We start from the raw sequence: 14,559 nt of genomic DNA on the forward strand, positions 1-14,559 counted from the left end.
TTGACCCAATAATTCTACAGTAATCACCACCTGAATACTGGCATTTTGTACACATGCCATAGTTCTAATTTCATTTCTGTTGCTGTGAGATGGCTTGGCAGTTAAGAGCCCTGGCTGCTTTTCCAGAGGACCCAGGCTCAATACATACCACCCACAAGGCAGCTCACAACCTTCTGTAACTCCAGTTCCAAGAACTCAATGCCTTCTTTCAGGCCTGTGTGGCCACTGCACACACATGGTGCATAGACATACATGCAAGCAAAATGCCCATATATATAAAAAAATTAACAAAAATTCATATGGTATGGTGGTTTGAATGAATGTCCCCCATACAGTCTAGTATCTGAATACTTGGTTCCCAGTTGGTGGTGGTGTTTGGGAGGTTTATGAGGTGTAGCCTTGCTGAAAGAAGTACATCACTGGTGACAAATTTTGAGGTTCAAAGCCATGTGCCATTTCCAGTCCATTCTCTCTGCTTCCTACTTTGGTTTGGTATGTGAGCTCCCAGCTGTTTCTGCTCCATCCCTTCTATGACTCCCTGCTATGATGGACTCTTAGCTCTCTGCAACCAAAAGCTTAGGTAAACTCTTCCTTCTATAAGCTGCCTTGGTCACAGTGTTTTATCACAGCAACAGAAAACTAATTGCAAGAGACCACAAACAGCCACAATAATCTTGAAAAAGAACAAAGTTAAAGGACTCATGTTTCCCAATTTCAATATATAAAAAAAAGCCATAGTAACCAATACAGTCTAATAGAAGCTGAGAATCTGTGGTAGAACACTTGCCTAGCATGGATTAGATTCTAACTTTGAGCCCCAGCAAAAAGAGACAGACAAATAGATAAATAGATAAGATAGATTAAGGAGAGGTAAACCAATTTAAATTAAAAAAATAAATAAATAAATACCAGAACAAATGCCAGGCATGGTGGCGCACATCTTTAATCCAGCACTCAGGAGGTAAGAAGCAGAGGATCTCTGAGTTTGAGACCATCCTGGTCTACAGTGCAAGTTCCAGGAAGGGGGTGGAGGAGTAATTTAATAAAAAAGGCTGAATATGGTAACAAAAGTATGTACCCTAGCACTTGACCGAAGACAGAATGATTGAGAATTCAAGGTCAGCTGGGCAGGGTGGCCCATGCTTTTAATCTCAGCACTCTAGAGGAAGAGGCAGGTGGATCTCAAGGCCAGTCTGGTCTACAAAGTGAGTTCCAGGATAGCTAAGACTGCTACACAGAGAAACACTGTCTCAAAAAACAAAACAAAGCAAAATAAGTATACACATATACACATAAATATATATATGTAAGATAAGTAGAATATAATAAGTTATAGGGCAGGGAAAGAAGAGACTTTTGAACTGGCATCAAGTTTATACCACTCTACTGTTTATTTCTGCATTATCAACACTTTCAAATATATTATTTCAGTAGTATGATCCATACCTTTGAATGATTTGAAAGGAAATCTGGAAGGAGATAGACTTGTGCCAGCAACTCAGTGTAATCATGACAACGGAAATAATAAATATGAGAAAGAATATTTTCAAGAGTAAAACCCTCCAAGGCTTTCTGGTGTTCTGAAACAAACAACAAAACAATGTTAAAACAGTTCAGTTTTTCTTTTTCTAATAGTCTGATAATCCTAGATCACTAATTTGTATCCTAGTAAAACATGATTTATAAAGGATGACAAAACAACTGCAAAATCACTGTAAACTGTGATTTGATAACTGATGATCTATTATTTTGTTTTCCACTGTTTTGTTAAGAGCTCTTGCTGTTCTTGCAGAAGACCTAGGTTTGGCTCCCAGCACCCACATAGCAGCTCACAACTGTTCCAGGGAGTCTGATACCCTCTTCTGGTCTCCATGTACATCACACAGGCATGATGCACATAGACAAAGGCAAACACCCAATCACATTAAAATATTTTTACAGCACTCGGGAGGCAGAGGCAGGCGGATCTCTGTGAGTTCGAGACCAGCCTGGACTACCAAGCGAGTTCCAGGACAGCCTCCAAAGCCACAGAGAAACCCTGTCTCAAAAAAACCAAAAAAAAAAAATAAAATAAAAAAATTAAAAAAATACATTTTAAAATGCAATAATTAAGCCAGGTAGTGGTGGCACATGCCTTTAATACCAGCCCTCGGGAGGCAGAGACAGGTAGATTTTTGTGAGTTTGAGGTCAGCCTGGTCTAGAGTTAGTTTCAGGACAGGCTCCATAGCTACAGAGAAACCCTGTCTCAAAAAAAAAAAGCAATAAATAGTTACTCGTTTCAAAACCAACTAACTTAATTTGTCTTTGATTTTATGTGTAACATATTAGGGATTGTTAACTCACAAATAAAAGGAGATACTTACTGTTTATCTTTTTGTATCTCCAGCTATGGATTCCCACTGAACAGAAGTATCATGATTCACATTTTTCTTGTTTTGAAAAGTACAAATTAAGAATTGAAAGGAAAAGCCATGGGGGAATGTGGCACACGCCTTTTATCCCAGCACTCAGGAGGCAGAGGTATAGGCAGAGCTCTGAGTTTAAGGACAAGGATAGCTAGGTCTACACAAAGAAAAACCCTGTCTCGAAGAACAAAACAAAACCAAAAATCCCCAAAAGAATTCAAAGGAAAAATGTTCCAGTGGAGTATAGTTTCCCTTTAATACTGTAATTTGAACTTTAAGTAGTAACACCAATATAAAATCCGCTTAACACTGGATTTTAAAGTCAGTATGGCTTAGAGTCCAAGGTCACCTTGGTCTACATAGGAAGTTCTTGGCTAACCAGTTATATGGAGATCATGTCTCAAAAAATAAAAGGGGGAGGATGCTAAGAAAGATAGCTCAGTGGTTAATACTGGGTACTCTTCCAGAGCAACCAGAGTTTGATTCCTAGAACCTACATGGCAGCTCACAACTGACTGTAACTCTAGTCCTAGAAGATTCAATGCCCTCTTCTGACCTCCAAAGGCACTATACACATGTAGTGCATATATATAATCGGGTAAAACCCCCCAAACACATAAAAGAAAATAATGTAAGTTTGGTTTTGAAATGAGAGGCTAATTATTGCATTTTAAAATATATTTTTTTTTGGTTTTTCGAGATTAAAATAGATTTTAAAAAAATATTTTAATGTGATTGGGTTTTTACCTGTATGTACGTGCACCATGTGTGCCTTGTACCCCTGCAGGCCAGAAGGCAGCACTGGACCCCCTGGAACTGGAGCTACGGACAGTTGTAAGCTGCTATGTGGGTGCTGAGGACCAAACCTAGGTGCTCTGCAAGAGCAGCAAGATCTTTTAACAAATGAACTCTCCCTTCAGCCACTATGATGTATTTGATGGCTGACAAGATGATAACTGAGTTCAAGCATTAGGATCCACATAGTGGAAAGAGAAAACAATTCTCAAGTTTCCTCTGATCTCTACACATGTGCATACACACTAAATATGATTTTTAAAAATTTTTATGTGAATTGATGTTTACTCATGGGTGTTTCTTATGGATAGTTGTGAGCTGGCATGTGGGTGCTGGGAACTGAACCAGTGTCCTCTGGAAGAGCAGTCAGTGCTCTTAACTACTGAGTCATCTCTCCAACCCAGCAAGTATGATTCTTTTGAAAGATTATTTATTTATGCATATGGAGCTTTGTCTGCATGTATGTCTGCACACCAGAAGAAGACACTGATCCCAGTATAGTTGGTTGTGAGCAACCATAAGGTTGCTGGGAATTGAACTCAGGACTTTCAGAAAAGCAGGCAGTGCTTTCAACCACTGAGTCATCTCTACAGCCCAATAAATGTCAGAAACTCTTTAATTTAAGGGTTTCAGACCAGTCCAAGCTACATAGTGAGTTCCAGGACAGTTTGGGATACAGAGTAAGACCCTGCCTCAAAAAGCAAAATAAAAAAGTACTTATGCCCCGGGCAGTGGTGGTACATGCCTTTAATCCCAGCACTCGGGAGGCAAAGGCAGGTGGGCCTCTGTGAGTTGAAGACCAATCTGGTCTACAAGAGCTAATTCCAGGACAGCCTCCAAAGCCAAAGTTTCGAAAAACAAAACAAAAAAAAGTACTTATGCTTTAACATTATAAAGCAAAACCAACAGGGGGCTGGAGATGGAGTTGCTTGCCTACTATGAGCAAGGCCCTGGGTTCAGTCCTAAGCACATTTATGCACAAGTGGGTGCAGAGTCACACAAAGAACAGGGGCTGGAATGAAGCTCAGAGAGAGCATGCTTGAGTAACATTTCCCCAACACTACAAAAAAAAACCAACAAAACAAAAAACAGGACAAAGTAAAAACAAAACAAACACCATGAAGAAATTAGCTGCACTGGGTAGCTCACACCAGCAGTCCCAGCGGGGGCAAAGGAGGCAGGAGGCTCCATCTCATGTTCATACTCAGGCATGTGGCAGTACAAGGATTTCCTGGGAACTAGATTTCAGGTTAGTAAAATGGCTTCTTCAAATATACAATAAGGTAGTTTAAAAACAAAAACAAAACTCCTTAGCTTTGACTACACACCAGTCATTAACCCTTCACATCCCAGTGCCTCTGTGCATCTACTGTAAACGCAGCTAGATTTGAAGGTATTTATTTAAGTACAGATTGTGACAGAGGTAAGACATTTTAGACAGAAGAACTATTTTGTCTCCTACCTTTTCAGGATCTTTACTGAAAAGACATATGCCAAGAGAAAACGATGTTTTTGTTTTTAATGAACTGCGTGTGGGCCCTTATGCAAAGCCACAGTGCATCTGTGGCTGTCAGAAGACAGTTTTCAGGAGCTCTCCTTCCACCCCATCGCTTCTAGGGATCAAATTGACACCAAGCTTGGTGACAAGCACTTTTATCTGCTGAGCCTTCATGCTGGCCAAAGACCTATAAAAGTAATGGCTCTTGTGCGGGACAAGTGACTCAGTGGTTAAGAACATGAACTGTTTTGGGTGTGGTGGTGAATACCTTTAATCCCAGCACTTATGAGGGTTGGCAGGTGAATCTCTGTGAATTCAAGGCCAACCTGGTCTATAAACTGAGTTCCAGGATAGCCAGGACTGTCACACAGAGAAACCCTGTCTTGAAAAACCACACACACACACACACACACACACACACACACACACACTCTTAAATGAAAAACAAGTAATGACTGCTAAGTTGGGCATGACACAGGTTTGTCATTCCAGCATTTGGGAGACTAAGGCAGAAGGATCACAGATAGCTAGGTTATCATTTTGCAACAAAAGTACTGGAGTTCAGTTATTAAGTTTCAAGTTTGGGGAGCTAGAGAGATGGCTCAGCAGTCAAGAGTGCTGACTGCTCTTCCAAAGGACCTGGGTTCAATTCCTAGCACCCACTTGGCAGCTCACAACTGTCTGTAACTCCATGATCTGACACCCTCACACAGACATACATGCAGACAAAACACCAACACATATAAAATAAAAATTTTAAAATAAGCTTCACAGTCTCCTACTGAGGTCTGAGATGGGCACAAATACAAATCATCTCTTTTGTACAGAAGGAGTACCAAGTGCTGACTTACCTTCATCCATGTGTGTTCCTGCTATAAGGTGAAGGTGCTGAATGCAGGCATTTGCAAGGGTTACCACTCTATCAACCATAAAACTTCCCTCTGTGTCAATAAACACTGCTTCACCTGCCACTCCTCCAAAACATTCTGGAATCTGCACATCCACTGCCAATTGCATACTGTCAAGAAATCAGCCAAATGACCAAATCATTATCATAACCATCTAAATGTCTTTTGTAAACTGCACATAATAATTGGCTAGACCATCAAAAGTTTTCTAATTGCAAATATAGTTTCCCATGGCAACAGAGAGGGCTAACTCTCCATAGCTCCAAACACATATGAACCAATAGACATCTAGATTATAGTTAGGGTGTTGCACAAAATTATGACTAGGGAACTCTTAGTGGTTTCCAGGTTTCTGGGAATTGAATGCTTTGTATTTTCTCCTTCTTGAGTCAGGGTCTGGAAATGTAGCCCAGGCTGAGCCTTCAACTCTCAATCCTTCTCAGTCTCCACCCGAAGCCATGCTGCTGTTTACAGGAGTGTGCCACCACATCCATGCAGACATACTTTTTTTTTGGGGGGGGGACAGGGTCACTATATATCCCTGACTGGTCTAACAATTGTCATAAAGCCCAGACTGCCCTCCAACTCACAGCAATCCTGCTTAAATACCCTGAGTAATGTCACCAACCCTGGTTCAGAACTCTTTATCACATATAAATCAACTTTTAAACATTTGACAAATATATCTCTGAAGCCAACTAGTTAGTAAAGTATCTCTTTAGGGACCACATTATATTACAAAAGAAACATTTTTGATATCAAAACCATTCTATCCATTTACCGAGATGGGGTATTGAGATACTATGAATGGTAAGCTGATTGTTTGATGCATCAAGTAGTAACATGCTTTTTGGTATTCTGACTACAAACTCACAGCACAAAATTCCATTAGTTACATGAAATACTAAGTCTATCCTTAAGTAGGAAACACCCTATTTTACCATAACTGTGTTTTTCCAACACCTGGTACACCACAAACTTCCGTTGTTTTCATTAAGGGTATTCCACCCCCAAGAATGTTATCTAGCGCTGAACAGAAGGTGATTATGAAGCCCTGGGTGTGCTCCTGCTCAAGAAGCTCCAGTGCTGTGTACTTCTTGCTGGCCACAGATGTACCAGCACATCTGGGTTTATCTGTGAGACACTCTCTTCTTAGGATTTGTAGAGTTTCTAAAGCTTCCTCTTTAGATATTCCAACTTCTGAAAATAAAATCAGGAAAAAAAACTGACATTAGAGATTTTAAAGTCTAACTCAGAGCTGAACGTGGTTTCGAACACCTTTAAACGCAACACTCCGGAGGCAGAGGCAGGAGGATCTCTGTGAGTTCTAGGTCAGCTTGATCTACAGAGCCAAGTTCCAGGACTAGCTCCATAGCTACTGGGAAACCCTGTCTCGAAAAACAAAAAAACCCAAACCCTAACCAGATTCCATTCCATCCTCTTTAGTGGACAGCTGCACAGTGGATGACCACAGCCACTTTTACTTTTGTGTGAGGACTGAGGATGCAGTGGTTCCCACTTATATGTAATCTGAAGACCTCGAGAAAAATGTTTGGGGTATTCCATGAATCATGAAGGGATTTCTCCTGATCTAAGGGAATGTTCTCTTCCTTCTCTTAAGTGTCTCTAGTCCTACTCTAATCCTTCACTTTTCGAGTTCAATTTTCACCCCCCTAGGATCTTGGAACAAGGAGAATTACATGGCTTGTCTGTTTTCTAATTGTAGAGTAACTATTATCCAACTCAGTTATCTCGAAACTGTAAGATGAAAAATTGGTTCTTTCCACTCAGGGAAGCAGAGGCAGGCAGATCTCTTTAAGTTCGAGGCCAGCCCTGGTCTATGGAGTGAGTTCCCGGACGGCCAGAACTACATAGAGAAAACCTGTTTCGAAAAGGCAAAAAAATAAATGAAAATTGTTTCTTTCATCTATAGATGAGGCCTGGTACAAGAGACTTGCAGTCCTCAAAGCATCCAGGAGGCGCGCGCACAGAGAAAGCAATCAGTGCATGTCTTTCCACACAGTCCCAGCCTCAAGAAAACTTCCAAGCGGAGTGAAAGACTAGCTTTACGTCGTAAATGCGGTGGCGGGAGAACGAAGACGGAGGCGGCGCCAAGCGGCCGCGGTGCATCAGCTGGCCGCCGGGAGTCGTTACCTTTGCTGAGCTCGGAGGGCTTCACCTCCAGGATGTCCTCGGCAGTCTGGAAACCCGCAGCCACTAACTTCACTCGCACCGCGGGAGACAGCGGGAAACTCACTAACTCCCGCTGCATTTTGAAAGCTCGGCGCCTACGCACACAGTGACGTAGAGCGAGAGGCGCGAAAGTCCTAGCGGCCCAAACCCCGCCCGCCCCGAGCCATGTCGTGTGACGTCATGCGTACGGCGGAAGGGGCGGGACTCACGCGGTCTAGCCTCACGAGGTGACGTAGAGCCAGAGGCGCGAAAGACGGAGCGGCCCCCCAGCCCCGCCCGCCCCGAGCCATGTCGTGTGACGTCATGCGTACGGCGGAAGGGGTGGGGCCCGCGCGGCCTAGCCTCACGAGGCCTTGCTGCTGAGGAAACCCCACGGGTGTTCACGGGTAGCGATGTTCTGTAATGTGACTCATCCGAAGCACTTTTGGGGGGTTCCCTTTGCGAGGGTTTAGCTTGACAGTAAAAAAAAGCAGCGAGGCTGGAGGCGTGAGGCTGGTGATGAGGCCCACGTGCCTCATTCCCTTGCTCGGGCCTGTTTCATGGGTTCCTCGAGTCTTTAATAGAAATTATCTCCCTAGGTGGAAGGAGTAGCAGCGGCAGCAACCGAATACTGGTCAGTTGCCCGTTCTGGCCGTGAAAACCTCAGATGACTCTTGCAGGAGGCTTTCCGTGTCCTAGCTGGGCCCCCTCACTTGCCTCCCCATCACGGCTCCCGCCCTCGCAAGGGATTGTGGGCCAGCCCCCCATCTGGGGGGGCCGTTAGCGAGGAGCAGTTGGCGCTCAAGCGTGACGCCCACGCAAGCCCACGCAGCACGCCTTCCGGGGCGTGGGGCGTGAGGCGCTGGGTGTTCGCTCGAGAGCGTGGCGGTTTCTGAGAGGATCCATGTCCGCTGGCCTGCCTAGTGTATGAAGTAGCTGGAAAAGTAAGAAATCGTGAGCCTGTTGTCTGGTCCTCGTCTAGCCTGGGCCTCTGGTGTCCTACGTGGGAGGGACTGGACCCCTTTAGAAGTAACGGAAGGAACTTCCAAACATCTTTTGGGGAGATAGGAAGTTTGGAAGGTGACTCACAAGGGCTTTTTTTTTTTTTTTGCATAAGAAGTATGGAGGATGATGTAATGAAGTGCCTCGTACCCCTACATTAAAATAAACCTCCAACGCAGGGCGGTGGTGGCGCGCACCTTTAATCCCAGCACTCAGGAGGCCGAGGCAGGGATCTCTCAGTTCCAGGCCAGCTTGGTCTACACAGAGAAACCCAGCCTCGAAAATAAATAAATAATAAACGGGGGGGTACACGCCTTTAATCCCAGCACTCGGGAGGCAGAGGCAGGTGGATCTCTGAATTCGGGCGTATACGCCCCTCTCCGTTTGTGCCCTAACTGTCGGCAACAACTCTTTATTGTTACATTTCTTTTGTTTGTGTAGGCACACATGCCATGGTGCTAGTGTGGAGGTCAGAGGAGTTGGTTCTTGGCTTCCATCGTGTGGGTTCTGGGGATGGGATTCAGGTTATCAGTCTTGGCAACCAGGCCTTTTGCCTGCTGGACGTTCTCACCTCTCCCTTGGCAATGACTCTTAGCCTAGAGTTTTACTCGGAGCTTTAAGGGAGGAAGCAACATGTTGAGGAGTATAGTGAATCTCATGTTAAATTTGCATAGACATGTCATAAAGAGTGTGAGAATGGGGCTGGAGAGACGGCTCAGTGGTTAAGAGCACTGGCTGCTCTTCCAGAGGTCCCGAGTTCAATTCCCACCAGCTGCATGGTGACTCACAACCATCTACAATAAGATCTAGTGCCCTCTTCTGGCCTGCAGGCATACATACTGGCAGAACACTGTATATATACTAAATCTTTATTTTTTAAGCATTTGAGGATATTTAAAACTCAGCACAGTTTTCTTGAAACTAAAATTTAAACCTAAGCAATCTCCAAATGCTCCAAATAAATACAAATTATTGTATTTATCCTGTGTGGTAAGACTGGACAAAATATGGTTTCTGTAAGAATATTGTTTAACTTATATAGGATTTATATCTGAGCTTTCAATAATTATTATTAGTGTTTATAAAGCAGTTGGATTCTTGGGTAAAAAGGTGATGAATTTAAAAGGGAATGGACGTAAAAGTAGCAATACCTCTTCAGTTTGACCAAATGCAGTGGATTTGCTTTCTAAGTTTTTATCTCATCATCTTGGGGAGCTAAAGTACTTGTCTGTGCACTTTGTTTATTGTGTGCTGTTATCATCTACCATTTGGTTTTCACTAGACAGAGTGACACAGACCTGTAGTCCCAGCTATTCAAGGGGTTGAGACAGGGTAATAAAAGTGCAAGGCTCACGTAGGCATACAGAGTGAGCACAAGTCCAGCTGAAACCTAATGAGGAAAAGTAGAAGGAGCTGGGGATATGTCTCCTTACTGCCTGTGAGGATCAGTCCAGTCCCCAGTACTAAAAAACACACACACACCAAAAAAAGGCAAACAAAACAAAAACCACACCCTAGAGTGTGTGTGTGTGTATTTGTGTGTATGATAGAGAGAGAGAGAGATTTTCATTACTCTCCTGAAATTTTCAATCTAGCACCTCTCAGTTCCTGTCAGTTACTTCCACTTTTTTGGGTTTTGTTTTGTTTTGTTTTGTTTGTTTGTTTTGCCTGTTTTTGTTTCGAGACAGTGTTTCTCTGTGCCTTTGGAGCCTGTCCTGAAACTCACTCTGTAGACCAGGCTGGTCTCGAACTCACAGAGATCCGCCTGCCTCTACTTCCCAAATGCTGGAATTAAAGGAGTACTCCACCAACACCTGGCCATTTTCCGTTCAGTTTTGAGTCTGATTTTTATGAATAGCTGCTTTGTGCAAATGGAATAGTATCTTAACTATCCTTCTGTTCACTTAAATGATGTTCTCAGGATTAGTCCATGTTGTAGCATCTATCAGAATTTCCTTTTTTATTACACTTATTTGTAATGCCCTCAGAGTGGGCAGGGGCAAGTGATCATGTGTCCTGGAGAAACAATATGCAGTAGTCTGTCTTTGCAATAGTCTGTCCTTCTACCATGTAGGTTGCAGAAACCCAATTCTTGTCTTCAGGCTTTACTGCAAACACTTTTACCCACTAATCCTACGAGCTTTTACATCTCTGCAGCCATCTGTTTGTCTTTTTTTTAAAATATTTTTATTGTGTATACAGCCTTCTGCCTGCAGGCCGGCAGAGGGCACCAGATCTCATTCAAGGTGGTTGTGAGCCACCATGTGGTTGCCTGGAATTGAACTCAGGACTTCTGGAAGAACAGTCAGTGCTCTTAACCGCTGAGCCATCTCTCCAGCCCCTGTTTGTCTTTTTTTTTTTTTTTTATCAGAGCTGGGGAAATAGTTCAGTGGGTAAAGTGTGTGTCATGTAACCATGAAGACTTAAGTTCAAATCTCCAGAATGCTTTGTAGCACTGCTATAATCCTAAGAGCTTTTACATCAAGATGTGAGACAGAGATAGGAAACTCCTGGAAGCTTTTAGGCCAACTAGTCTAGCATATGCAGTGGTATCTTAGGGTTACTATTGCTGTGATGAAACACCATTACCAAAAACAAGTTGAGCCGGGCAGTGGTGGCACACGACTTTAGTCCCAGCACTTGGAAGTCAGAGGCAGGCAAATCTCTGTGAGTTCACGGTCAGCCTGGTCTACAGAGAGAGTGCCAGGATAGGCTCCAAAGCTACACAGAGAAACCCTGTCTCGAAAAAACAAACAAACAAAAACCCAAGTTGAGGAGGAAAGGGTTTATGTAGCTTACATTTCTACTCACAGTTCATCATCAAAGAAAGTCAAGAACTCAGGCGAGGCAGGAAGTGATACAGAGGCCATAGAGAAGTGCTGCTTACTGGCTTACTCCTCATGACTTGCTCAGCCTGCTTTCTTGTAGAACCCAGGACCACCAGCCTGGGGATGTCACCGCCCACAATGGGCTGGTCCCTCCCCGACCAATCACTAATTAAGACAATGCTTTACAGGCTTGCCTACAGCTCAGTCTTGTGGAGGCATTTTCCTCATTGAGGTTTTCTCCTCTCAGATGACTGTAGCTTGTGTCAATTTGGCATATTAGCCAGCACAATTGGTTAACAATTTCAAGGTGGAAGGTGAAGACCAATAATCAAAGTTGTTCACTGGCCTCCACAAGCATTCCTTGGCTGATGCACCTAAACTCCCTCACACAAATGCATGCCCACACACAAATTGTTATGAGAAAAAAATGTTATCGCCGGGCGTTGGTGACTCACGCCTTTAATCCCAGCACTCAGGAGGCAGAGGCAGGTGGATCTCTGTGAGTTCGAGGCCATCCTGGTCTACAAAGCGAGTTCCAGGACAGCCTCCAAAACAATACAGAGAAACCCTGTCTCAAAAACCAAAAAAAAATGTTATCAAAGGCAGAGTATGGTGTTTCATGTCTTTAATTCCAGCATTCAGAGGCTTAGGCAGGAAGACTGTCTCTAATGTAAGGGCAGCCTGGTGTATTGAGTAACAACAGGCTAGCCAAGGTTACATAACACTGGGCTCAAAAATAACTGAAAAGGGTCTGGTATGGTGTTTTACACCTTTAATCTAAGCACTAGATGGTAGCCCTGTGAGCTCTATATAGCAATTTCAGGGGTAGCCAGGACTACATAGTGAGGTCCTGTCTCCAAAACAAAACAAAAACCCAGAAAAAGGACTGAGAGATGGTCCAGTGGGTGACAAGAGTCTGTTTCCAAGCCTGGTGACCGTTGATTGATCCCTCAGGCCCCCATGATGAAAGGAGAGGAGTGACTCCTAAAAGTTGTCCTCTGACCTCCATGCATGTCTCCCTTTTCAGAAAAAATATATATAATGTAATTGCAAAATAAATCTTCCTAGTACTGGTATCCAGAGCCTCACAAATACTAGACAGGTAGTTTACCATTGAGCTACATCTGTAATACATTTATTCAAATTTGAGGTATCGTCTGTGTTTCCAAAGCTGGCCTCACACTTACAATCCTCTTGTCTTCCCTCTGGAGCAGTGGTATTACAGTTATGCTTCACCGTGCCTGACTCCTCCCAAGTGTTGGAATTACAGGTGTCAGTCACCTGGCTTAGTAGTGTCACCTCTTTATCCTAAGGCAGATTGTATGCATAAGTAGGCCAATAATGATGAAAATCTTGTGAAATACTGTAAGTGGGCCTTGTGAAGGCTATGGACTTGTTAAGGACTCCATGTTACTTTAAGAAGATAGTAAGCCACGGGGTGGTGGTACACGCCTTTAACCCCAGCACTTGGGAGGCAGAGGTAGGCAGATCTCTGAGTTCAAGGCCAGCCTGTTTTACAGAGTGAGTTCTAGGACTACTCAGAAAAACCGTATCTCAAAAAACCAAAAACACAAAAGGGGAAAAACAAGATACCTATAGGGAACCATTGTGATAGCTCAGTGGGTAAAGGCATTTGCTGCCAGACCCTGAGGACCTGAGTTCATACCCAGGACCTATATCGTAGAAAGAGAAAACTGATTGCCTCTGGTCTACACACATGAATCATGGCACTTGCATGCAAGTTCATAGACATAGACATAGACGTAGACATTGACACTAAATAAATGTAAAAAACTAAAAAGTACAGATAGAGCCAGGAAGATAGCTTGTTGGGGGAATGGACCTTTCTGCCAAACTTGACAACCTGAGTTTGATTCCCAGGACCCACATGATTAAAGTAAAGAACAGACTTCCACAAGTTATCTTCAGATCGCCAAATATGGATTGTAGCATCTTCATACGAGATAAGAAAGAAAGAAAGAAAGAAAGAAAGAAAGAAAGAAAGAAAGAAAGAAAGCTAGGCTTCATACCTGTAATAAATAAATAAGGTAATACTAGGGCCAATAAGATGAGTCACTGGGTAGGATGCTTGCTTCCAAGGCTGAATACTAGAATTCAATCCTTAGGAACCACATGGTGGAAGGAAAGAGCTGACTCTCACAGGTTTTCCTTTGACTTTCAAATAAGCAGTGTGTTCTGGTCTTGTTCATATTTCATACATTCTTAGGATTCTGAAAATATAATAGCATTCAAAATTTTGCCCAGCTTTTACAACTGGAAAAGGTCTTTGTGCCCTAAGTAATAAAATAACACTAGGAATATGAGAGACTTACCATATGTTTAAAGTGTTGGGAATCTGGTGGTGGTAACCTCTACTTGCCTTACCAACTTTTTCCCACAATAAGGCTCACCCAGTGCACTCCAGATGTGCTGACCTCTATGGTTTTCCGAAATGTTGGAAACTTGATTGTATGACTTGTGGTAGAGAACAGCTCTGTTTATGCTCTACTCTATGTAATATATTGTGTAATGTCAGAAACTGTTTTTGGAACTTTGTTTTGCTTATATAGGATAGTTTGACCCAAACTTGGGGAGTTGGTGCAGAAGCAGTTTAGTGGCAGTTCCCCCTTCATGGGGCAGCAGTTTCCTAAATGCTGGGCTTAACTAAAGACATATGTTACCACACACTTGCCATATCTATGGTTTTTAAAAATGCATATATGTGAAACTGGAGAAAGGCTTACTAACCAATTTCTTGCCCAGCCAGGGTGGACAGAATATACTTTTGAAGCTCAACAATTGTATTAAACTTTAAAAGAGATTGTGTGTGTGGTGGTGCATGCCTTTAATCTGGTGCTCTGGGGTACAAAGGTGGCAGGTCTCTGAGTTGGAGGCCATCTTGATCTATGTAGTAAAGTTCCAGCATAGTCAGAGCTACATAGTGAGACCC

General features: G+C 43.2%; 2 protein-coding genes across 3 annotated transcripts in view; one reads left to right on the forward strand and one right to left on the reverse strand.

Annotated features, from left to right (window-relative positions):
• Window positions 1–7,947, reverse strand: part of Rad51c (RAD51 paralog C) — a 36,522-nt gene extending 28,575 nt beyond the window's left edge. For both annotated transcript variants that reach the window (XM_021231069.2, XM_005076889.4), the window contains exons 1-4: window positions 7,762–7,947; window positions 6,549–6,807; window positions 5,551–5,717; window positions 1,447–1,580 (exon numbers count right to left, since the gene is read on the reverse strand). In XM_021231069.2, coding sequence (XP_021086728.1) covers window positions 1,447–1,580; window positions 5,551–5,717; window positions 6,549–6,807; window positions 7,762–7,879 — 678 coding nt within the window. In that variant the 5' untranslated portion in view covers window positions 7,880–7,947. The remainder of the gene's footprint in view (window positions 1–1,446; window positions 1,581–5,550; window positions 5,718–6,548; window positions 6,808–7,761) is intronic.
• A 517-nt stretch (window positions 7,948–8,464) lies between these two features.
• Window positions 8,465–14,559, forward strand: part of Tex14 (testis expressed 14, intercellular bridge forming factor) — a 121,776-nt gene continuing 115,681 nt past the window's right edge. Inside the window, exon 1 of the mRNA XM_040749429.1 lies at window positions 8,465–8,723. The gene's annotated coding sequence lies outside the window, so the exon portion shown is untranslated. The remainder of the gene's footprint in view (window positions 8,724–14,559) is intronic.

This window comes from Mesocricetus auratus, unplaced genomic scaffold (assembly GCF_017639785.1).
Source record: "Mesocricetus auratus isolate SY011 unplaced genomic scaffold, BCM_Maur_2.0 Super-Scaffold_100007, whole genome shotgun sequence".
Lineage (NCBI taxonomy): Eukaryota > Metazoa > Chordata > Mammalia > Rodentia > Cricetidae > Mesocricetus > Mesocricetus auratus.